Source organism: Engraulis encrasicolus, chromosome 20 (assembly GCF_034702125.1).
Source record: "Engraulis encrasicolus isolate BLACKSEA-1 chromosome 20, IST_EnEncr_1.0, whole genome shotgun sequence".
Classification (NCBI taxonomy): Eukaryota; Metazoa; Chordata; class Actinopteri; order Clupeiformes; family Engraulidae; genus Engraulis; species Engraulis encrasicolus.
In genome coordinates, this window is record NC_085876.1 from 35,883,176 (window position 1) to 35,906,669 (window position 23,494).

The window sequence follows — 23,494 nt, forward strand, 5'->3', positions numbered from 1 at the left end:
CTGCACTTTAGGCCTATATTGAAGAAGGCCAGCTTTAAAACAGACCCCACCTTCTCTAGGTCCCCTGAAATATTGCTAGGCCTATTAATTATAACTTAATTGTATTGCAAATGTAATTTCCAAGATTCCTTTACAAAACATGTCATATTTCATGTGAAACTGCATAACATTAAAATTATATCAGGGGCCGGATAAGACGGCCTCAAGGGCTGAAAATGGTCCCCATGCCATAAGTTCTCGCAACCCCTACCCTACACCCTACAGTGGTTCTCAACCTTTCTAGAACAAACGGTCCCTTGCCTCATCATAAGCCTGCCAACGCCCCACCACCCAACATCGTGATGATAACACTGCGCCCCTCCCCCCCAGCGGTCTCCTACGCCGATCTGGGGGGCCGACTCTAGCCCCCGGAGAGAAACACTAGTTCAGAAGGAGAATTGTGTCACATAACGGCGAATGCAGTCTAATCATCCACACTCATGCGATTAATTGGGTTCAGTTTGGCAAAGTGAGTATGTACTATAAGTGTTATCACTCTGCTAACAATTCAGAAACATAATTTTAAAGAAGGAATTACTTAGTGTTACTTTAATGACAGAATGTGTAAGCTACTTTTATTTAGTTCTTGAATGTTGATGTGGATTAATGTGACCATATAGGAAGGTGGAACTACTTAGCTCAGCTAGAGTGACAGGTAGTTTAAGTGACTTCTATTTAGCCCTTGGACAGGGCAGCCCTATTTCCCTGGTGCGTTGTCAGATGCTGCCAAGTGGAGCTCTTCGCTGGCCAAGACTGGACCTGGACTTTCACTGCCCATGAAGACATATGGACACTGCAGTGCCTTTATCAAATTAACCCGTGGGATGCATGCCACTTTGTTTCAACGGCCCTGACTGAGGCTCCCCCCGTTAAATGGTTGTGAATGATTTTCGTTCTGCTGCCAGCGGATGGTTGTTGATGCAGCAGGATCGGGCTTCTCTGCAGAGGATGGGGGAGCATGAGCCGCAGTAGTGTACTTCAAAGCGTAACTCTCCCTGCCCGCCCACTCACACGCACACACATACACACACACACACACACCCTTGCCAGCTGAGTAAGGGTGATACTCAGCAGATCTCTCTGGCCTTGTTTGCCAGAGTAGTGAGATAGTGTCCAGCAGAGCAAAACCCGGCCGGCAGCTTTGTGTGCAGATTAACAGTACAGTACAGGGAGATGTGGGAAGAAGTGGAGGAAAGAGCAGGTTGTACAGGGACATGATGAACCCAGACAGACAGTGTTGGGAGGACATACAGATGTCCTGGGTGGTTATGTTCAGGACTGTGTGACTTCCAGTTTGATGTCATGACTTTGACACGAGTATACTGGTCAATGATGGGGTTTTTTTTTGGCTCAGATGTCAGGTGGTATAACCGCAGCAAATGCCCATAAATGAATTAGTAATTGGTTATGAATGTGCTACAATAAATAGGCTTCTTAGATAATCCACTAAAAGACAAAACAAAACAAAAGCTGTGGTTGCACCACCCTGACATGTGCTATTACTAAAACGTGACACATACACAACTCAATAGAACATAAAAAACCCAGACAAGCCATTTTGAGGGGAGATGACAAGAATGTTTTCTTGAAAGTGGTAACATTTAGAGGGTCCTGAAGTTTGACATGAATTTGAGCAGTCCGGTGTGAAAGCGCAGTTTAATTATGTTCATTTTACACTACAGACATGAATCAGAAAACATAAGTCACTGAGTTTTACATTTAAAATATAAATATTTTTTCCAACATTTAAATTCTAGGAGCAGTGCAGAGTAGAACCCAGAGTTTTGTCAGTAAACATAAAGGATACAGTAAACTGACTAGTCTTAATTCAAGACTATTCCCGTATTGCTGTTAGATTAAGGCATTCCGGATTTTCCCACAGGCCATTGGTAAACGGCTATTGCTATGTGAACCTTTAAAAGGTATAAACATTAACATTTATGAAAAGGTTAAAAGCCCAACATTTAATTCCAAGATGATATATTATATATACTGATATAAAAGGTATGCATACATGATCATATGCAAAGGCGAAGAGGGTAAAACATATTTTTTTCCTTTTTGTCCATCTGCAATGCTTTCGTTTACATTCAATTTTTAATATTGCTACATAAGCATAATGCACAGTGGTGCACAGTACAGTGGTCCCTTTAATAGAACTGCATGGTTATTGCCACATGGTCTCCAAACTCCAAAGACCAATCAGGCCGTTCGTCCCGTTACAATCCCCTTTAACCCTTTGAGGAGTAAGGAATTTCTAGAGGTTCTTCTAGAATTTTACTGGAACACTCTACAGCTCCCATAGACGTCTGTGTTAAAAATCTCGCAAAGACATTATGACATCATAATGAGAACTCAAAATTTGGGCAAAATTCTAATCACATATTTGTGATGGTACTCCTCAAAGCGTTAATCACTCAGCTCGTCCGCTTCCTCGTGTCTTCTGGCCAACCCAAAGGGGTCCGCCACCGGCCTGATGTGGTTGTTCATGTCCACTGCTGGCCGCGCGCAGTTCGCAGAGGGCGGGCCTTGTTCAAGGACCTCTCTGATTCGCTGAGTGCATATTTCCGAGGCCTCCTGGGTCTCCTTGGAGAGTTGCGATAGGCTGAGGAAGCCGTGGGGGAGGTCCTCCACCACCGTCAGGGTCACCGTTTGGCCGATGCTTCGGAGCCGCTTGGCAAACATCACCGAGTCGTCCAGCATGGCGTCCAGAGCAGACGCCTGTGGAAGGAAGATAGACCAACACAGGGAAAAAGGTCACCGATGTGTGAAAATGCAGATCTATTAGTGGGCTAGTCTGAGGTCATTTGACTGGCCTAAAACAATACATTGCCAAAGAGCTATTTTGTTAGGAATGAAAGCCAACATACCACATCCTACCCACCCGTGCTGTAAGTGTTATTGACATACCAGACACCCGGAAACATCTCACTACTTCAAGGTTCAAGATTCAAGACTCCTATATATATTTATACTCATAACATTTTATTACATTATAGATGTATAAGAGAGTACAATTCTTTGTGTTTTGTCTCCTCAAAGGATAAATAAATGAAAGATTAACCTTTAACCTCACTAGACCACTTTGTTGAATGATTGATCAATGATTGTTTCTTTGTTGACCTCACTGGCCTTGCCCTGATTGTCTTCTTTTATGATTCAACATCACTCTCTGTCCAAAAAGGTTCTCAATTCTCATTCATTCAGGTGACGTTAAAGCTTAGTTATAAGCTTTGGGGCAGCCCTGGTGTCAGATCAGAGGGTCTCAGGTAATGCAACGTCTCTCACGACTATGTGTAGAGGATGTCGTCCCTTGATTAGGCAATGTAAAGTAATGTAATGTAATGTAATGTGAGGTCTCTCACCACTATGTGTAGAGGAGGCAGTCCCTTGAGCAGGTCAGTGGGCGCCAGCAGGGGCGACACATACGGGTTCTTCAAGATGGCCGAGTTCGGAGCCCGCACCTCCGACAGCTGCTCTGAACGCAGAGGCACAAAGCCTTCTGGGTAATCCAGCCGGCCGTCCCTGCCGTTCGTCCCCGGTGCGTCGCCACCTTCCTCCCGCCCTCCAGCCCTCCGTCGTTGTGTCTCCGGCGAGCGGTCGGTGTCCACGGCGGAGGACATGGAGAGGGAGACGGGGTCCAGGAGGGACTGGAACCAGCTGGAGGCCCCCTGGCTGAGGTCCGTCAGGATGGTGGCCGTGTCCCGGCCCAGGGCCCCCAGCGTGCTCAGCTCCTCACTGCACTCCACCTTGCCACACTCCACACCTGGGACACACAGAGGAGGGGCGGGGGCGGGGGCAGGGGAGGGAGAGGGAGAGATGAGGGAGAGGGGGACAACTATATTACATTACATTACATAACATAACACTTAGCTGACACTTTTATTTAAAGTAACTCATTTACAGAATATTGGTAACAGTCACTGGAGCAATGTGGGGTTAGGTGCCCTGCTCACACCAGGGACACATGGAAGAGGGAGAAGAGGAGAGAGAGGGGGAGAGAGGGATAGAAGAGGATACTGTATATGATATGAACATAACTTTAGAATGACCAAAGGTGCCAGAGGGATACTGTTCCCTTTTCTTCAGTCCATCACAATTTTTTGTTTGTCCAATACTGCAACTTTCGAAAGGGTGGATTGATTTTCACCACAGTTAAGACTCTCTTTCTCTTTTGAGACTATTTACTACACTGATGCCTGGGCTGGCCTTGACACAGGGTAAACTTGTTTGGGTGTGTAGTATACTCTACTCTCTTGAAGTTAAAATAAATAAATTAAAAAACACTAACCCTACTTGGTCTCTGCACTTCATGTTCTGTATATGTCCTGTGTACTTGTATCTGCAAGTGTATGCTATGATTATGTCCTCGATTGGAAGTCGCTTTGGATAGGAGCGTATGCCAAATGTTAAGTAATGTGATTGACCAAATTTTGTGTGCTAATACTCTAAGCGACCGGCCTGTTTTTGCGACTAATCTGACCGAGCGGGGTCATTTATGACCCCAAGGAGTTTATATAGAAATACCATTATATAAATTATTTTTTGGGGTTCATTCAAATTTATTTACATCTTGCACATACTTGTCCCTCATCTAAAGCAAAAAAATGTGAATTTGAACATTTTATTGATTTGCTAAAAATTAGTCAAACTTACATACTCATATGCTAAATATGATGTATGACCTCATTTGCATATGTAAACATCAAAATACAAAAAACATCCAATACATTTTTTTCTTCTCTCATCATCAGTAATCAACTGAGAAAGTTTCATGGTGATATCTATCATTTACATTTTTTAGCCTATTCACTTGTAGTAATCTTACCATAATAATACAGTATATTTATGCTAATTATGGAAATTGCTCAAAGTGAAACTTTGGGAAACCAAGCTAAATTCTATCCATTAGGCCCATAGATTATATTTCTGCAATAAAACTTTAGGCTACTCAACATTTCTGGGTTCATGAAATCACAAGATCAGAGAATATGGTAATTTACATAGACAAAACCATGATTCTCTGAAACTTTTTCTGGACATTGCAGCTGTGAAAAGGTGTCTTCCATATATATTAGAGCAAAGAAATGATTCAACTGATGCTTCAGCCTTTGTATAGCCATATAATAAGGAAAATTCTAAAAACGCCATTGATTTCTACACTGATGACTTGTTTCCTCCCTCTTTGTTCATCAGGATGACTTCCATTTCATATTCTCATCATGTGTCTAGGACCAGTGTGCCATGACATCAACAAATATGGAGCGATAACATAGGAAATGCTACCTAGGTGCCCTCACAATATGCTTCGCTGGCTATCGCAGGGGTGCCCTATTCATTTATATAATATACAGTTGTGCTCATATGTTTACATACCCCAGCAGAATAAACGCTTTCTTCGCGATTTCTCACAAAATATGAAGGATTACACAAAACCTTTTTTTTCACTCATTGCTAGTGACTAGCTTAAGATATTTATTAGCAATATTCTGTGTTTACTCTTTCAAAAGCATGATCACAACCCAAACTACCCAAATGACCCTGTTCAAAAGTTTACATACCCTAGTTGCTAATGCTGAATATGGCCCTGTTTAACATCAGGGACCGCTCTAAATTGTTTGTGGTAGTTGTGGATAAGGCTCTTAATGTTCTCAGATGACAGAACAGCACATTCTTCCTGGCAGAATGGTTGTTTCCTATAATATTTTTGGGTGTCTTGCTGGAACCTCACATTTGAGGTTTCCCCTGAATGGCAATGATGTTGAGATCAGGAGAGTAAGACGGTCGCTCAAATACATTTTATTCTTTCTGAAGCTAGTGACGGGTTGATTTGGCTTTCTGTGTTGAAATATTGTCATGTTGGCATGTCCAAACAATGGACCATGTGCAGTTTCAAGGCTGATGTGTGTCAAGTTTCCTCCAGTATTTTTCACAGGGCAATGTATTCATCATTCTGCGAGTATGGATCAAAAGTATAATGCATTTGTAACTCAAATGTCCCCATGAAATCAGTGGTCCATGACCATGTTTCACAGAAGGGTATGGTGTAACTTTCATCATAGGCTCCATTGACTGTTCTCCAAATGGTACTGTTAATAGTGGCCTAAAAAAGTTCCATATTGATCTCATTTTTCCAAATGACTTTGTCACAGGCATTTTGATGCTTCTCACTGTGCTATTTGGTGTATCATATGCAAAATAACATGTTTGCATTTTTGTGGTAATGGCTTTCTCCTGGCAACCCCCAACAGCCCATCTTTCCTCAAGTGCCAACATTTTTTCATGTTGTCCTATATTTCACCTGAAGTTATTTTTTGGTTGTCCTATGCCTCCTGAACAATTTCCCTTGCAATGATCATTGCAATGCAATGATTCCCTTGCCCATTGGCTTGATTCCAACCAAACTCCTCATATTGCATTTCTGAATTGAAATTCCAACGGTGCCAACATGACAATATTTCGACACAGAGAGCCAAATCAACCCGTCATTAGCTTCAGAAAGAATAAAATGAAGGTTTTTGAGCGACCATCTCACTCTCCTGATCTCAACATCATTGAGCCACTCAGGGGAAACCTCAAATGTGAGGTTCCAGCAAGACACCTAAAGATATTATAGGAAACAACCATTCTGCCAGGAAGAATGTGCTGTTTTGTCATCTGAGAACATTAATAGCCTTATCCACAACTACCACAAACAATTTAGAGCGGTCCCTGATGTTAAACAGGGCCATATTCAGCATCAGAAACTAGGGTATGTAAACTTTTGAACAGGGTCCTTTGGGTAGTTTGGGTTGTGATCATGCTTTTGAAAGAGTAAACACAGAATATTGCTAATAAATATCTTAAGCCAGTCACTAGCCATGAGTGAAAAAAAAGGTTTTGTGTAATCCTTCATATTTTGTGAGAAATCGCAGAGAAAGCGTTTATTCTGCTGGGGTATGTAAACATATGAGCACCACTGTATTATATTTTAATACTATAAATGTTTATATTATGAATATTTTAAGTCTGCTGACCATGGCTTGCCCAAAGAAACAAAATACAAAAATCAGAGTTTGAAAATTACAACAACAATGGCCATTATAATGTTGAGTATCTCATGGATCCTCTCGGGGTCATAAATGAAGGAATTAAGCATTTATATCTAATAATTAGGCTAACCTGCATAGGCGTTGATGCACTTGCAGAGGACCCCGAGCGGCAACATGGGATCGATGAGCGTGAGGAGTCGCGAGGGCGAGGCGTCGGCCGTGAGCAGCGTGGCGGGGTAGGCGGCCATGATGCCGTCGGGTACTCGCACGCCGTTGGACATGGCGCGCATGGACACCGTGATGCACAGGTTGCCCCCAGCGCTGTCTCCTGCCAAACACACACGCTCCGCTGTGGAACCTACACCAGAGAAACAGACCATTTATAGACATCAATTCTATTCTATTCAAATTACTAGACAAAGATTAAGATAAGGACACAAAAAATCTGCACTCCACATAGAATGAGAGTAACCAAACCACCTCGTTCAGAAACAGGAAATGCACCCTGAGAGTACCACGAGTGATGATTCTGTTCTTCCTAAAAGTTCTGTGTTGTGAGGAGGGATTAATTATGTAATTGTTGCAAGTGCCCATCGGCCATGACAAGGAGCTGTAGTTGCAAAACTCACCCAGCAGGTGGCAGTTCTGCAGGGCCCAGCAGTAGGCGTAGAAGCACTCCTCCAGGGCCCGGGGGAAGGGGGCCTCAGGGGCCAGGGAGTAGTCCACAGACAGGATGGGCACCGCCAGGTCTCTAGACCAGCTCTTCAGGTAGCTCTGGTTGACAAATGAGAGGAAGGTGAGAGAGGGAGAGAGAGAGGGGGGAGAGAGAGAGAGAGAGAGAGAGAGAGAGAGAGAGAGAGAGAGAGAGAGAGAGAGAGAGAGATAAGAGTTTTAGATTAGATCACTTTATTAGTACCCAAATGTAGAGTTGGGTACATAAAAGGGATGGCCTAGTGTGCTCAAGATTGCAGTTCCGACCACCAGACCATTAATGCACCTGAGTCCCCATGGGGTGGGAGTGAGAGTGAGAGAAATTAACAAATAAAACAAAGGAGATAGCACTCCGCGCTTTTAAATTAACAATCCGGTGCAACCAGAGCAAGACTAAATAATAAGTACAAAGGAAAAATAATCTGGTGCCACACAGATGCCTATTTTTTGTTATTTATTGTTTCAGAGCAGTAACGTTTCAACATGCATCTTCATCAGAGAAATTAACAAATATACTATCATTAATAATAAAAAGCCTTAATAATAAAAAACAGCCACAAATCCACCTCAAAGACCGTTTTAAATGGAAGTACCCGGGTTTCTGAGTACAGTTTATGATTCACCATGTGCCTGTCCAAACAAAAGAATTATTAATTACTAGGCTCTCGCATACAATCCCACATTGATATTTTACATAGATACTTTCATGCTTCTTTGTGGCCATGCTTTTGTGTATCCAATTTGGTTAATCTCCTTGTGCAGGTAACCATAAAAGTGTTCACCTTTTATATATATTAAAAGCACACACCTCATGGGATTTGGAGGTCTGGGCCACAAATCCGCCCCCGTGGAAGTGCACAATGAGCCAGGGGGAGAGGGGTCCCTTCTGTGGGCGACGACCCAGGGGAGAAGACTTGGCGGCCACCGAGCCCTCGGGCTGGGAGTAGGCCAACAGCTCCTCACTGTCCTGCACAAGGGGGAAGAGGAGACACACTATTATACATCTTTAGATGAAGTGTGGTCTACTCCAAATGATTTAAGACTGAAGTCGTCAGGTGCATGAATCAGGTTGTTCAATTGAGTCACAAGACGCAACACTTTAAAATCATATTAGAAAATCCTTGTGATAATCCCAATAAATCATCACGAGATTTATATTGTTATATTTATATTTATATATATATATAACAATAGTGTGTTGCCTTAGTACTAAGCAGTATGACCAAACATTATGACATTTATAACAGTATGATCAAACATGATATAACAGCTTTCTATACTGTCCTACAAAGGCAAAGTGCAGTAACTACGCCAACATTGAAACTGAGAGAAACGCCAAAGCTTAAAGCTTAGGAATTGTTTTGAATATTGTAGTTACTGCAAATTTGCAGTAGGCCTACTACTGCAAATACTGACAAAATATGTAGGCTAGTTACTGCACTTTGGCTTTGTGGGGCAGTATAAGCTTTCCGCTGGGGGGCACTGTGGCGCAGCGCGCCCACGGGGACCCCGGTTTGAGTCCGGCCGGGGTCATTTCCCGATCCCGCCCCGTCTCTCTGTCCCACTTGCTTCCTGTCACCATCTCAGACTGTCCTGTCAAATAAAGGCATAAAAGCCCCTAAAAATATTTGTAAAATATTTTTTTTTAAAAGTATAGCTTTCCGCTGAAATGGCCTTTCCAGACACTAGAGGTTCATTCCAATATGCAGACTCCCATCCTCAGCCTGTGTTTGTGGCCTCGCGTTTCGCTGACGACCTGCCTCCGCGGAGAAAACAAAGTTTACGCCGCTGTCAGCCTAGCCACAACAACTTTTGGGGGACCATTCTTCATTCACCATCCTGATTGCAAATGAGAAAATGACATTAGAATGAAACTTTTGCGAGATATTGAAATTACACTTCTGTCGTCAGTGACGTCATCACGAGGCCACAAGCAGGCAAGTGAACAAGGGAGGACGGGAGTTAGGATATTAGAAAGAGCCCTAGTATTTGGAGTTTTGATATCTAGTGCTAGAAAGACTGTTACAAGACATTGGCTGCAGCCAGATCTACCCACTATAACAGAGTGGACTGATACAATTGAGGACATTTATTTGGTGGAAAAGATCACTTTTGCGCGTAGATTGCGAATGGGGAGGTTTAGGGAGGTGTGGGTGGAGTGGGAGGGTCGAGGATGATGTGGGGCGAATGATTCTTGTGTTTTTTAGTCTTTTTCCCATTGTGTTTGTTTGTTTTTTACTCATTGTTCAATAAAAAAAGAATTTACAAAAAAAGGAAGGAAAGAAAGAAAGAACCCTAGAGCTGGACAGGCAGCCATGACAGGCAGAACAGGTATTACAGCTCCTGACTGCCTTGGACAAAGGAGGACAGGGAAGGGCGTAATGACACAAGTGGAGATGGTCACAACCAATGGTTGTACATTACAGTGATTATAATCTAAAATCAGAAATAATTCTGGAAAAAGCTACTAAAAAATAACAAGTCCGACAGGCGGACAACAGATGCGTCCGTCTATGCCCGTTCTGAACCTTTTTTGCCCAAACGCCCCCTTGGCCTCCTCATAACCTGTCAAGGCAATTTATCAATAAGCCTACCATGTACTGTATAAGCCTGGATTTGAAAAAGTACCATAGGATTTCAACAGTGTTGGGCAATTTACTGAAAAACTGTAATGCATTGCTGATTACATGTTACTGTCTTTTCAAAATAATCCCTTACACTACATTTAGCAATGTGGGGACCTAAGGCGAATTTAGCTTAGGGGGGCCATCGGTCCATCCCATATCACATTTTTTTTTAACATAAAATCTCTATTTTTGTTAGGCTATTTTTTGTTTTTAATCACGATTTTTTATTTAAAAAAATAAATAATTACAAACATAAAAAACAGGCAAACATTACAATGAATTACAATGAAACATTTCAATGAATAGGCTATTTGCAATTTTGCATAGGCCTACATTAAATAAACTAAAATGTGAAATTCTCTTTTCACTTTAATATGAGAGCAGTGATGTCCCCCCCTCACTGAAGTGTTATTTCATGTGTGTGCATGATGCTGTCACCTATTTGAAGTGACGTTGATGTTGGATTTCATGGAATACTTTTAAATGCCGCTTTGGGAAGAAAACAGAGTAGGCGACAGGTGAACTGTATTTCTGTCAAAACAGTGGTTTGCAGGCGTTTGCGTTTTCACGTGGATATTGTCTTCGTGGACCGTAACAGACAAACCGTAAGTTCCATAAACTAATCAATGAGACATTGGCTACGTGTACATGATGTTTTTAAGTCCGATTTAATAAATGCGATTTAAATAGATCGGATTAAGAGTTATTTTGCGATGTGTATACATGGCACTTTCACTTAAATGCGATTAAACGTCTGGGGAAAATAAAGCATTGCGATTGGACTGAGGACGCACGTGCTGAGCGAGCCAAATAAGGCACGGGGGCGTGGTTCAATGCCACCGAGATGCAGGTCATCTTCCCCACGAAAATCGTTGCCTCAGGCGGACTGAAATCACAACATTTCCCCCTTTCTCCCTGGGTCATTTACAATGCTACATTGGCTACCCTGTTAGCATAGAAAAACGAGTGGTAAAATGGTAATGTGGAGTAACTTTGTTGTGATTCATTACTTCGTGGGGCACGTTTACATCAATATATGGAAGCCACAACATTTATAGTCGCTTAGGGACTTTAAATTAAGCAAAACTTTCATGTGAAAATCAACAGGAAGTGCCGCCATGTTTTTCTCACTGGCAAAGAGCTTTTGGTTTGCACGCATGAGCTCCAGGCCAAAAACTGAGCGACTGCCACCTTGTGGACACAAGAGGGAATCACAAGAGGGAATCACAATTCAGAAACCCATCACGGGAGGGCGGACGGACGGACGGACGGACGGACGGACACCAAAGCCTCTTATAGAGATGCGTGGGACGCATCTAAAAATACACAGTGTACCTTTAAACATCTTTGCTATTGCATTTTTCCACTACTACTTTTCTCATTGCCTGTATTGCTGCTCACCTGTCCTTCTCGGAGCGTGTGTGAGATGAGCCTCATCTTGACGCAGTCGGGGCCCGAGTGGGCGACGGGCGGGTGGACGGCTACGCAGAGGCGTGGGTCGGAGGCCAGCGGCAGCCGCAGGGTCACCGGGGGAATAGTCAGGGTCAGGTTCACCTGCACCGTCTTGGCCGCTATACTGGCCAAACCCTGCATGTTTAAAGAGCATAGCAGTCAATTGTGAAGTGTTATGATGTTTTCAAAGAAATTTTTAAAAATAGTTTTATTCTTAATTAATTCAGAATTAAATCATGAAACAATTTAATATACTGGCCAAACCCTCCATGGGACACAGGATCACTGTGGGAATTGCCGGCCGGCCAATAAACGAACGCACGTGGGTGCATAATAACATACAGTACGTCATGAACGTCAACTGTCAGTGATTGGTCACCACTCATTTCAAGCCAGAGCTAAGCTCGTTCCTCCCACCCAAGCCCTCCAGGGCATGGAGGAAACAGACCAAAAATTAATTACGAAGTAATTAATGTGGTCTGGTAAAACCAGGCTACTGTACAGGAGCATCACTTTGATAAGTTTGATAGTAATAAACGAAATGACTGCAGGTATAAGTTTTTTTTCACTAATTGGCTTAGATGAGAGGAAAACCATGACAGAGGAGGACGATGGGAAAGGGGAGCTGTGTGGATGGAGGGAAAAGAAGAAGGACAAGGAAAGGAAGAAACACTGTCACTAGTGCTGACATATACATTATTTATCCTTCAGATAAGGAACAGAAATAAACTCCAACGCATATGTGTTCAAGAGTGCGCTGCTTGAGAGGAAGATTCATTAGACTAAACTAATTCCAGATTCCCTCTTAGAATACAGAAAAAGAGTTTGAGGAGAGCAATTGTCTTATTGTTGGTCTGAGGTCTCTTGCAATTCAAGTGAATAACAGCCATTGTGGTCAAGGGCCTTTGCTCAATAGCTGATTGTATTTTGTTCGGACAAGACAACCATTTATTGGTAAAGTGAAGGGGTACAGTTTGAAGGACAATGGAAGAACAGTCATTTAGCTGAATTGCTCCCATCTCTAAAGGAACAATCCTACATCACCCTACAAAGAAAGGCAGTCAAGATTGTTTTTATTCATGGCGACTTTCTAGTTTGAATGTCCAATACCTACAGTAGCTCTCTACAATTGACTTCCTGGCAGCCTGTCTAAGGTATTGGTTACATGTATGCGGACATTTTAACCCTTTTAAACACGACGTTATAAAATTGTTGTTACCAGAATGGCAATGACCGAGTTGTAGTGCATTACTAAAGGCGCTGTGTTATGTCACAGTAGAGTAGTACCAGAACCTTTCAATGACTTGCAGTGTGCCTCAGATGGTACGCCGTGCATTAAGAGGCTACAATGTGGATATATATTTTTTTATCCCTTTACGTCGTGTAAACACATCATGTGGTTAATAAAAATAAAAACTCCATGTTGATGTCCAAATGCACATTCTAAAACTCTATTCAAGTGTAAATTACAGGCCAACATCAATGTGTTTTCAAAAATATCTACATACATGTTAACAGCTTCTAAACAAACCTATACATGTCACATATGGCCTTAGTCAACAACAGCTGTGCACTTCGGCCCGACTGTGGTCTACATGACCTTTGCCGTGTGCTGTAGTTCCCAAGGTAACATCATGAAATGACCACATGTTTTGCATGTTCTTTTCATGGGCTGACTTCGGGTGTTGAACACTTGGGTTACAATGTGTTTTTATCACTTCGTATATTTTACTACTTGACTGCTGAAGTTGTTTACTACAGGAGACTACTACAAAACTATCCCATTTCAAATCAGATTCTGAAATGTTTACATTCAAATCACATTCTGAAATGAACAATTTATGCTATACTTATGCTGACACACACAAAAAAATTAGCTCACGCACACACACACACACACACACACACACACACACACACACACACACACACACACACACACACACACACACACACACACACACACACACACATACACACACACACACACACACACACAGACTCACTGAGATGAGCTCGGACTCTGTGAGGTTCCAGAAGGCTTTCCAAAAGTGCATGTCCAGATTCTGAGTGATGCGTTCAAACTCCGCTCCCCTGAGCTCCGGGTCCACCACGTATTTCCCAGAGGTGAAGAAAGAGAGGGCTGCCCGGCCTGCAACATATTATATTAAATTACATTACATTACATTACATTACACTACATCATATTATACTACATCACACTACACTACATTACATGTCATGGGGCAATCATGGGGCGGTAAGTGCTTTCCCCCATCCTCCTCCATGACTGAGGTACACTGAGCATGGTACCGTCCCGCCGCACTGCTCCCTTCCGGGTGCCATTGGGGGCTGCCCCCTTGAACAGGTGAGGCATAAATGCAATTTTGGTTGTGTGCAGTGCACAGTGAATACTTGTGTGCTGTGGAGTGCTGTGAGTTGGGAGTTTCCCATTTGGGCTTTCACTTCACTAGATAACATTACATTACATTATACTACATTGCATTACATTACATTACGTTTAGATGACGTTTTTTTAAATAGTTCCGTCGAGTTTTACTTTGATCTTTCATTTAGTTCCGAATTGTGAAGTGTTTACATGACGTTTTCAAAGCGGAATTAAGCTTTATTCAGAATTTAAGTTAAGAATTTGAGTTAATTCTGAATTAAATGTTGCATGTAAACGTAGCAATTATCTAGATGTGTAGAGTTAGTAGAAGTGGAAGAAGTAGAGGGCTGCCCAGCCTACAACACGGCACAAATGGAGAACAATGACAGGAAGCAGCACATTAAAAAGCCAGGAAGTCACACTTCTTCTAACTTATGAATAAAGAGTGAACTTATGACTTATGAGTTATGAGTGAAATCAAACTAAAGGGTATATTCTGTTAGCCTGATTATCATCGCCTATCAAATCTCTTCTAGACTTGGTCTGACCAAGACCATAACAATTACAGTAATATTTCCCAAACGGCATGGTTGACCAGCCTCCCTTGGTTTGCTAATGGTTGTTTGATTCCCGACAAAGTGGGAGGAGTTCCCAATTTTTCGGGAGCCCAGAAAGTACTTGCATTGCTCTTGACTTGACTAGTAGCAACGCTGAAGATGTTGCGACACTAGGAGGGCACGGCCAGGCAAATATTCTGTAGCCTGTTTGAGAAAATATGTAATAAATAATGTAACATGTGTCAGCAGGCTCTTCTGTGAGATTTACAATATTAATTATACAATGCCTGCCTTAAACACGGTATGTGCTCTACTGCTATTCCATACAAAATCTAAATACATTTTTGTCTATATAAACGGTTGCTTGTTTTGCCATATATGACATGCCATATATGACATTTAGACGTGCATAAATGTGGGATTGTTTGACGCAAATAGCTGTTGACAGTAGTTGTAGCTATTTCAATCAGTCAGCTGATGTGTGCATCGAGCGGAACGCATTAAAGAGCAATGGTTCCCAAACTTTTTCTGCGGGGACCCCCAATTGGCACATAAGAATGATTTCACGACCCCCCACCCCACCCCCCATATTCTTGGCCATTATGTTCATGATTTATATGGCTAGATTTTCCAAGAATATTTTGTCTGCTAATATTGCTAGAAATCCACAGGAAAAGTGAATACTGTTACAAACCAATTTATGGAATTATTTTTTCTGATTTTTTTTGCAAAACCCCTTCTGTCCACGACCCCCCCAGGGGTCCCGGTCTCCACTTTGGGAACCCCTCCTTTAGAGTAACAGGCTGTGACAGCACTGACCTATCCCAGACTGCTGCTTCTTCCAGTTCTCCCCGAAGGAGACCATGCCGATCACCACCGTCTGGAAGAAAGGCCTCAGGGCTGGGGAGAACTGGAGAGAGAGAGAGAGAGAGAGAGAGAGAGAGAGAGAGAGAGAGAGAGAGAGAGAGAGAGAGAGAGAGAGAGAAGGGTGGAAAGGAGAGGAGAGGAGAACAAACCAAGGGTTATTTATAACTCACACAGACAGACAGTACTCAGTCAAACAGACAGAGCATACATGAGCACACACAGACAGATGAAGAGAGAGACCCACCACACATGCTGTACACCCCCACCCACACCCCCACCCACACTCTTAATCTGACAGCTTTGCTGATCAACAGCACAGGGTTAGAGGTGGGTGGATAATCACATCTACTTAATAACAATTTGAAAAACAGGACAAACATGTTTTATCATGTGTTGTTGACGGTTTGAAGCCGAGCATAAGCAGTTAATTGGCTTACCCTCTACAGACAGTTGAATTATCACTTTAACAATAAAATAGAATACATACTTACTTCCCTTAAAGGGACACTGTGTGAGATCTGTAGTTGTTTATTTACAGAATTCATGCTGCCCATTCACTAATGTTACCTTTTTCATGAATACTTATCACCAGCATCAAATTCTAAGTATTCATTATGACTGGAAAAATTGCACTTTTCATACATGAAAAGGGGGATCTTCTCCATGGTCCGCCATTTTGAATTTCCAAAAATAGCCATTTTTAATTGCAAAAATGACTGTTCTTGGACCATACTAGAAAATATTTGTTTGATACTTAGTAAACTTTCATGTAAAGATCAAATTTGGCAATAGCCAGCCCAATTTCAATATGCAGCATAGTTGCAGTACCTTTTTTCACCATTTCCTGCACAGTGTCCCTTTAAGGATAAAGGGTGTTTCTAGCCTAGAAATCTAGACGCCCCTAGTGGCCGCAAAATGAATTTGCTCCCGGGGGCACAGCTTTGCTGTAGGGGTTTTTGGCGCGGCCAGGCTAGGGTGTTTCATCTACTCTATACAGTACATGGGTTTCCTGTTTGTAAACAATCCCTGTCTGCGCATCCCTGGCTGCATACTCTGATTGTTGGAAACTGCTGTCACTCAAAAAAATGAGCTCACGTGGTTAGCTGCTTAGCATCTTGCCCCTCTTCACAGCGTGAATGTTTGTAAACGGGAATGTCTGTAAACCTATGTATTTTACAGTGTGCATAGAAGCAAACCTTGTAGTGGTTGTGAAGGAAGCTGTGACTGAGGCCTTGGATCTTTCACTACAGAATATCTCTCTCTCTCTCTCTCTTTCTCTCTCTCTCTCTCTCACAGACACAAACACAGACACAGACATATATACACACACACACCTATAAACAACAGCCATGTACCAGCACAGACCCACCTACTATTACTACACACACACCTTACTCACCCATGCACCAACACAGCCACACCTACTCGAAAGCCAAATCAGGTAACTGTGCCGGGACACTCGTAGAGGATGTTGTAGCTAAGGCTGAGGCCTATAAGGTCACCCCACTCTTACTATATACACACACAGAAAGACACACTCCACAAGGGTTGCCAGATGTACGGTAATTATCATATTTGTACCATAACTGTGTCCTCTGTACGATCAAAAACACATGGTGTACGATCATTTCAGAGTTTTCATTCAGTTGACTTAAAGCAACCATTTGGCTCCGTGTACGATAATTTCTTCCCAAAGCCCCCCCCCCCCAAACAATAATTTTCGATATTTTTCGATAAGATATAGTTCAACATTTACCATCTGGCAACACTGCACCCCACATAACCATGCAACCACATACTACGTAACTACACACACACACACACACACACACACACACACACACACACACACACACACACACACACACACACACACACACGCACACACACACACACACACACCGAACCAAATAACGACAAATCAACCCAGCTCACCTGAAAGCCCAGGCAGCGTCCGTAGAAGCAGGCCTTGTGCAGGGACATGTACTCCTGCAGGAAGGTGCGGCTGAGCCCCTGGTCCTGGGTGGAGTAGAGCTGCTCCACGCCGTTCTCCGCCAGCAGCCTCTGGCCCAGGTGCATGAGCGCCCGCAGCTGGCACAGCGCCTGGCCGTACGCCTCCAGCTCGCCGGCGTTGTGCTCCGTCCGGAAGAAGGCGCTGCCGCAGTTGGCCGCCACGTAGCGCGTCTTGTCGAGGATGTGGAACAGGCAGGCGCGCACCACCTGGGGAGAGGAGAGAATATAACTGAATAGAATATATTTTTATATGCTTATTTATTTATTTTTTAAAAGATTTATTGACAAGACAGTTTGAGAGGTGGACAGGAAGCGAATGGGGAGGGAGACGTGGAGGGGTCGGCAAATGACCCGGGCCAGGAATCGAACCCGGGTCAGACGCATGGTAGACGAGTACCCTACCGGTTGGCCACGGCAGGGCCTTTTAATAAACTATTTTTTTTTTGGGGGGGGTGGGGGTGCTTTTCAGCCTTTATTGTTTTTTGTGAGAGAAGATAGTGGATGAGAGACAGGAAGTGAGCTGGGAGAGGACCCGGACCGAAAGGACCCGGACCGGGAATTGAACCCAGGTCGGCCGAGTGGTAAACATGTGCCCTACCATATCAGCCACGGTAGGTCCTGTTTATAAGCATTCTTACATGTTTATAGCAATGTCTTTTGGGGGCAGAGTTTTTTGTATATTGGTGGGGGCGGGGTTTACAGTGGTGCTGCCCCCCCTCAGGACCACCAGTTGTACAGAGTTGAATTCTAACTTTTCTACTCCAAACTGATATATCGTAAAGGTAATTTATGACTCAAATACCTTCAACAGAAAAACAGAGGAAGAGAGAGAGAGAGAGATGGAGAAAGGAGGATTGGGGTGGGAGGGGCATCTGGAAATGGAGACATGACGAAACAGAGGTTTGTAAAGAGGCAAGGGGGATATAGAGAAAGAGAGAAAGTTGGAGATGGCGAGGTGAGCATGGGGGGCAGGGGGCATGGTGTGTGAGAGAGAGGCAATAGTGGAACGAAGGAAATGGAAGGTACTTTCTATGAAGATGCAATATACTGCATTTATTACATCTCACAGGCAGCTCCAAAGACTGCTCATTAGCAACTCATGTTCACATGCAGTAAAATCATTCAATTTAAGAGAAATGAAGATGGATACCATAATAATTATCATTATTACAGCTGTTGCCATTGTTATTACCGCTTTTGTTGTTATTGTTGCTGTTGTTATGAACCACCAACAACTCCAGCCAACATGTGGTGTCAAGGTGCTGCTGCCTTTATTTTTAGTAACCCTTCAAATTGCAGCAGACTGTATGCCGTCTGCAACAGCTGCCTATTTCAATTGCGTAATGCGAAAGTTAAAATCTGTAGCCTCACATAATGACGCTGCTTGTGAAATCTACCACATCCTTCCTATTTGCCTTGTGGTTTGATGTGATTGGAACTAGTCAATCATTGGTGGCTAAATGTTGCATCAATGTGTTTTTAATGAGAGACAGGGGAGTTTTAGATAGCGTGAAAAGTGGATCTGAGTTGCTGAGTTGCTCCACTTGTAGGGGAGGGTGGGGGGTGCATGAGGATTCTAGTATTGTATTTTCAATTGAGATCCCATGAATATACTTGTGCATACGGTATGGCCTGGTATTTGGTACCGTGTCTCTGCTTAGATTGAACATTAAAAGCAAAGCAAAGCTCAGGAGTGAACCTGATGAAGCAACAGCGGAATGTGTTGTTCACCAAATAAACTACCAGCAAAGAATACCAGTGTGCGGTGATTCATCCTTCCTTTACTTGGATTACTTTTACTGCACATCACCAGCACCTGGACAGTGGTTGTGCACAGGGACGCTACTTTGAGTACTCAGAAGTTTAAAGGGACACTGTGTGAGATTTTTAGTTGTTTATTTCCAGAATTCATGCTGCCCATTCACTAATGTTACCTTTTTCATGAATACTTACCACCAGCATCAAATTTTAAGTATTCGACTGGAAAAATTGCACTTTTCATACATGAAAAGGGGGATCTTCTCCATGGTCCGCCATTTTGAATTTCCAAAAATAGCCATTTTTAGCTGCAAAAATGACTCTACTTGGACCATACTAGAAAATATTTATTTATTACATAGTAAACTTTCATGTAAAGATGAAATTTGGCAATAGGCAGCCCAGTTTCAATGAGCAGCATAGTTGCGGTACCTTTTTTGACCATTTCCTGCACAGTGTCCCTTTAATGTTCAAATGTATGGGCATCAGGAAAAACAGCTCTGTGTTAATGCACACTCATGCGTTTCCTCACTGATCTTTGTTTTTTCGTTAACCATCACCAGTCTCAAGTCTGATGGCTATCTAAGTGCTACACATAGTTGGTGTTCTCTTCCTTCTGCTAATCTACAAACCATCTTCACCGTGTGTCTTTCTATCCCTCTAGTTCCTACACACAGTGTGTGCTGTGCTGCTATCTGATTTCAGGCCAGACTTTTGTCTGTCTTTTATCAGCTCCCTGCTCCTGCAAGACCTCTTGGGTAGCTCCAAGGTTACCATGGCAGCAGGTTAACTGTTAGTTTAGAAAAAACAGTACTGGCGTTCCTCCAGAACCGTGATGTCAGCCTGTCTGCAAAATAACTCAATACTGCTGCTCTAAAATCCCTCTGAAGTCAAACATTGCATACATGCAAACACAAGAGAGCATCTTGCCCAGAACACTAAAGACAAACAGTGATGATGCTTCAGACAGCAAGACCCCTGCCAAACATTTCCAGATCCGACTGATATTAAAGTCGTACACAACTTGGAGAAATCACCTTTCATGAGAATCTGTCTATATTGTGGGGTTTCTACTTGCTGAGGACCATAATATCATTATACTTAGTTGATGTTTTCATACAAAGTGGTTTAGATATTTAGACCAGGTATTAGTTACAGTTCCTGGACAAAATGTGAGGTTTGGTGCCTTGCTTAACAACACTTCAGTCATGGAGGAGGATACTGGAGAGCACTCATAGTCATCCTAGTGGAAAGTGATTCGAACCAGAGCCCTGCACAGGGTCGGGTACCCGCGGTTCACACGGTTTACAAAACGGGCAACCTTCCGACCACAAGATTGAACAGCTTAACTATTCAGGCTACAGCTGCCCCTTGACAGAATTGAAAACTTGGCAACTGCCTTGAAGCGGACACAACATGGTAAGATGGCAGGGTTGCATCTTACTGAAGATAGAAATGACAACTTTGCAAAGCCTTTTGCTGCGGATGGTTAATGTCGGCCGGCCGAGTCACTCTGTGTTGACAGACGGACAGACAGGTGCACACACACAAACACACTGACAGCTTTGGCTGGGCCCATGACAAAGACAACTTAGAGCGTTCCCCTCCCAATATAGTGTATATAATGTAATGAGGGCCCAAGGGGCCCCCCTCTCTCCCTGGGCCTGGGACAAGGACGATGGCAGTACCTTAACCAGGGTGCGGTATCCATTGGCAGGCGTCTGAGGGTCCAGGTCGAAGTGGTGGTACACGGTGGTGAAGTGTTTGACCAAGGGCTGCAGGGCGCGCCCGTGGACCTGGATGAGCCGCACCGACTCCAGCAGCCGACACGAGGCCGTCTCGCCGTCACTCGCCACCACCGTCACGGCCGGCGTCCCCGTCCCCGTGGTCCTGGAGAGCGCGGCGATGGCATCTTCACACGCAGCCTCCAGAGCGGAGAACACAAGCTGGTTCTCCTCCATGGCAACCACACTGGAGATGGGGAGGAGAGAGGGAAGGAGAGATAGAGGGAGGAAAAGATAGAGGGAAGGAGAGAAGGAAAAGGAGAGGGAGAGAGGGGGGCGGGGGAGGGACACACAGATGTAGACACCCAGACAGAGAAGGAAAAAATGAGAGGAACAGGGAGGGGAGGGGGGGTTGGTCAACAGGTGAATGAAAACAGAAGTGAACATGGAGTGACAGAACTATGGAGTCAGAACCATCTGAGCTGAAAGTGGGCACCATGTGATCAATAATGACAGAAAGGCCCTCTGAGCCATTCAGACAAACAGGGCGCCGCTTATCAATAGAGGGAACAAACAAAAACATCCCTCCCCATCTCTACATCTGGGGCCGAAGTCTGGAGCTCAGGGAATTAAATCCCAGTTTTAGGACATTGACCTACATACAGTCCGTTAGCCTGGTGGGTTTTTGGAAATGGCAGGAATGCGAATCGTGCCCACCTAGTTAAGATTTTCTGTGATGCTTCGGGGTAGGCTACTATTCCAAATCGATAACACCATTTGATTATTAAAGAGCACGAGGCGATAGCCTGATGATGGCGATTGAACACTGCTGTTACATGCCATCATCACTTGTTATAATAGATTAACTAACTACACTTGTTACATAATTTATTTTAAAAGCGTATTCACAAACAGATCAAAGGAATGACCGTTGCGTGGCTACAAAGCAAAAACATGTTTGTGGAATGGGAGACATAAAATAACATAAACGAAAGTGAAAGGCGGTAGCTTATGCGAAGTAGATACATTTTAACTTGTCTTCTGTATCTATCTCGTCGATTTGACAGCGCAGCAGACATTCCATCGCAAGTATTGAATGCTGAACACAATGCGCGCAACAGATGTGAATTCAAACCCATACATAGTGGCAGTGTCACATCATCGATGTTTTACATATGCATGCCATTAGGTAGTAGTAGTAGACATAGGCAAGACAGTGCAGCAACCCATCAGTTAGCACGCAGAGACTTACCAAGAACTGAGACAACGCTATCAGCTTTCGAGACAGCGGGTTATACGGCTATCATCTTTCCAACAGCACGGAAGGAGGCAGTGGAGACATTCTTCGACTCCAAACAAGACTCGTCCAGCGGTGAGGCGTAGCTCTATTCAGCTAACAAAAAAGACATCTCAATCAAGAATACAGTATCTCTTAACGTTAGCCTGTGAGTCTGTGCCAATGAGTCAGAAATTCGGCACTTTCCGAAAACGCGGAACTTGACGCAAGATCCGACCACCGGTTTTGGTGTGACTGACAACAACAATCAAGTAACTGTAACGACAGAGTGACAATAATGTAGCCTAATGGTTTTGATCGGGGGCAAGCAGTATCCAAAAGTAGGAAACACGTTTCAGAAACGCTACAGGAAAAGTTATGAGGATTTTGACGTTCGGTGTAAACTTACCCGAGCGGCTCGTGCGTCCCTCCTCCAAAGGCACCCTGGGAAGGGTAGTCGCGTGCGCTCGTGGAACTAGATAAGAAACCACATCTCAAGTACCCAAACGCCTGCCAGACTACTGGTGTCACCAGGTCACCAGCACCTGCACAGAGCCACCTGAAATGGCCTATTATTTCAAAGAACGACCTTCTCTAATAGCCTAGTTTTGGCATCCAAAATTGACTAGAATTCTGCACACGGCGTGCTTTCATGTACATGGTGTGTTTGCACCCAACTTGAAATTGTATAGGTTCTATTTTGTTAATAATTGATGAGAGTGCTGATAACATGCCCCCCCTCCTTGATGTCACTGTAAACAGATAAGAACTTGAAGCAGACGTTTTAAATTTAAAAGACAACTGGTCATAATTTCACTGATAGTAGCAGACTAACAGTTGCCCCTACTGTATTTTACTAGTGTGTTAATTTGTATATTGCCCTTTTCCTCTAGAGGGCAAGCCTCACTTACAGTATTTTAATCTATTGCAGTACCAGCTTTGCCCACAGTCCCATAGTCTTTTATACATTGGGTAGTATAGAGGGAGAGTTTCCAAATGACTTCTGTTGCCAACACCTCGACAGAGACAAAGGGAAACCAATTGCAGCAG

General features: G+C 43.5%; 1 protein-coding gene across 2 annotated transcripts; it reads right to left on the reverse strand.

The window, feature by feature from the left end:
• Window positions 1-1,641: 1,641 nt before the first annotated feature.
• lipea (lipase, hormone-sensitive a) lies at window positions 1,642-22,948 on the reverse strand. 2 transcript variants are annotated; one of them, XM_063185840.1, is made up of 12 exons: window positions 22,854-22,948; window positions 22,421-22,561; window positions 21,133-21,415; window positions 17,609-17,893; window positions 15,626-15,716; window positions 13,867-14,012; window positions 11,810-11,995; window positions 8,590-8,748; window positions 7,700-7,844; window positions 7,201-7,428; window positions 3,405-3,805; window positions 1,642-2,760 (listed from the first exon to the last, which is right to left on the reverse strand). In XM_063185840.1, the coding sequence occupies exons 3-12, from the start codon at window positions 21,403-21,405 to the stop codon at window positions 2,449-2,451; spliced, it is 2,226 nt and encodes a 741-aa protein (XP_063041910.1). In that variant the 5' UTR covers window positions 21,406-21,415; window positions 22,421-22,561; window positions 22,854-22,948; the 3' UTR covers window positions 1,642-2,448. The 2 variants fall into 2 exon arrangements, with proteins under 2 accessions (XP_063041910.1, XP_063041909.1); XM_063185839.1 differs by lacking the exon at window positions 22,854-22,948 and having other exon boundaries at window positions 22,421-22,821.
• Window positions 22,949-23,494: the final 546 nt, after the last annotated feature.

Coding starts and splice junctions, on each gene's coding strand:
- lipea (XM_063185840.1), bottom strand. CDS start 21,405: ATGGAGGAGAACCAGCTTGTGTTCTCCGCTCTGGAGGCTGCGTGTGAA. Junction 17,894..21,132: donor GATACCGCACCCTGGTTAAG/GTACTGCCATCG, acceptor TCCTCTCCCCAG/GTGGTGCGCGCCTGCCTGTT. Junction 11,996..13,866: donor CAGAGTCCGAGCTCATCTCA/GTGAGTCTGTGT, acceptor TTAAACATGCAG/GGTTTGGCCAGTATAGCGGC.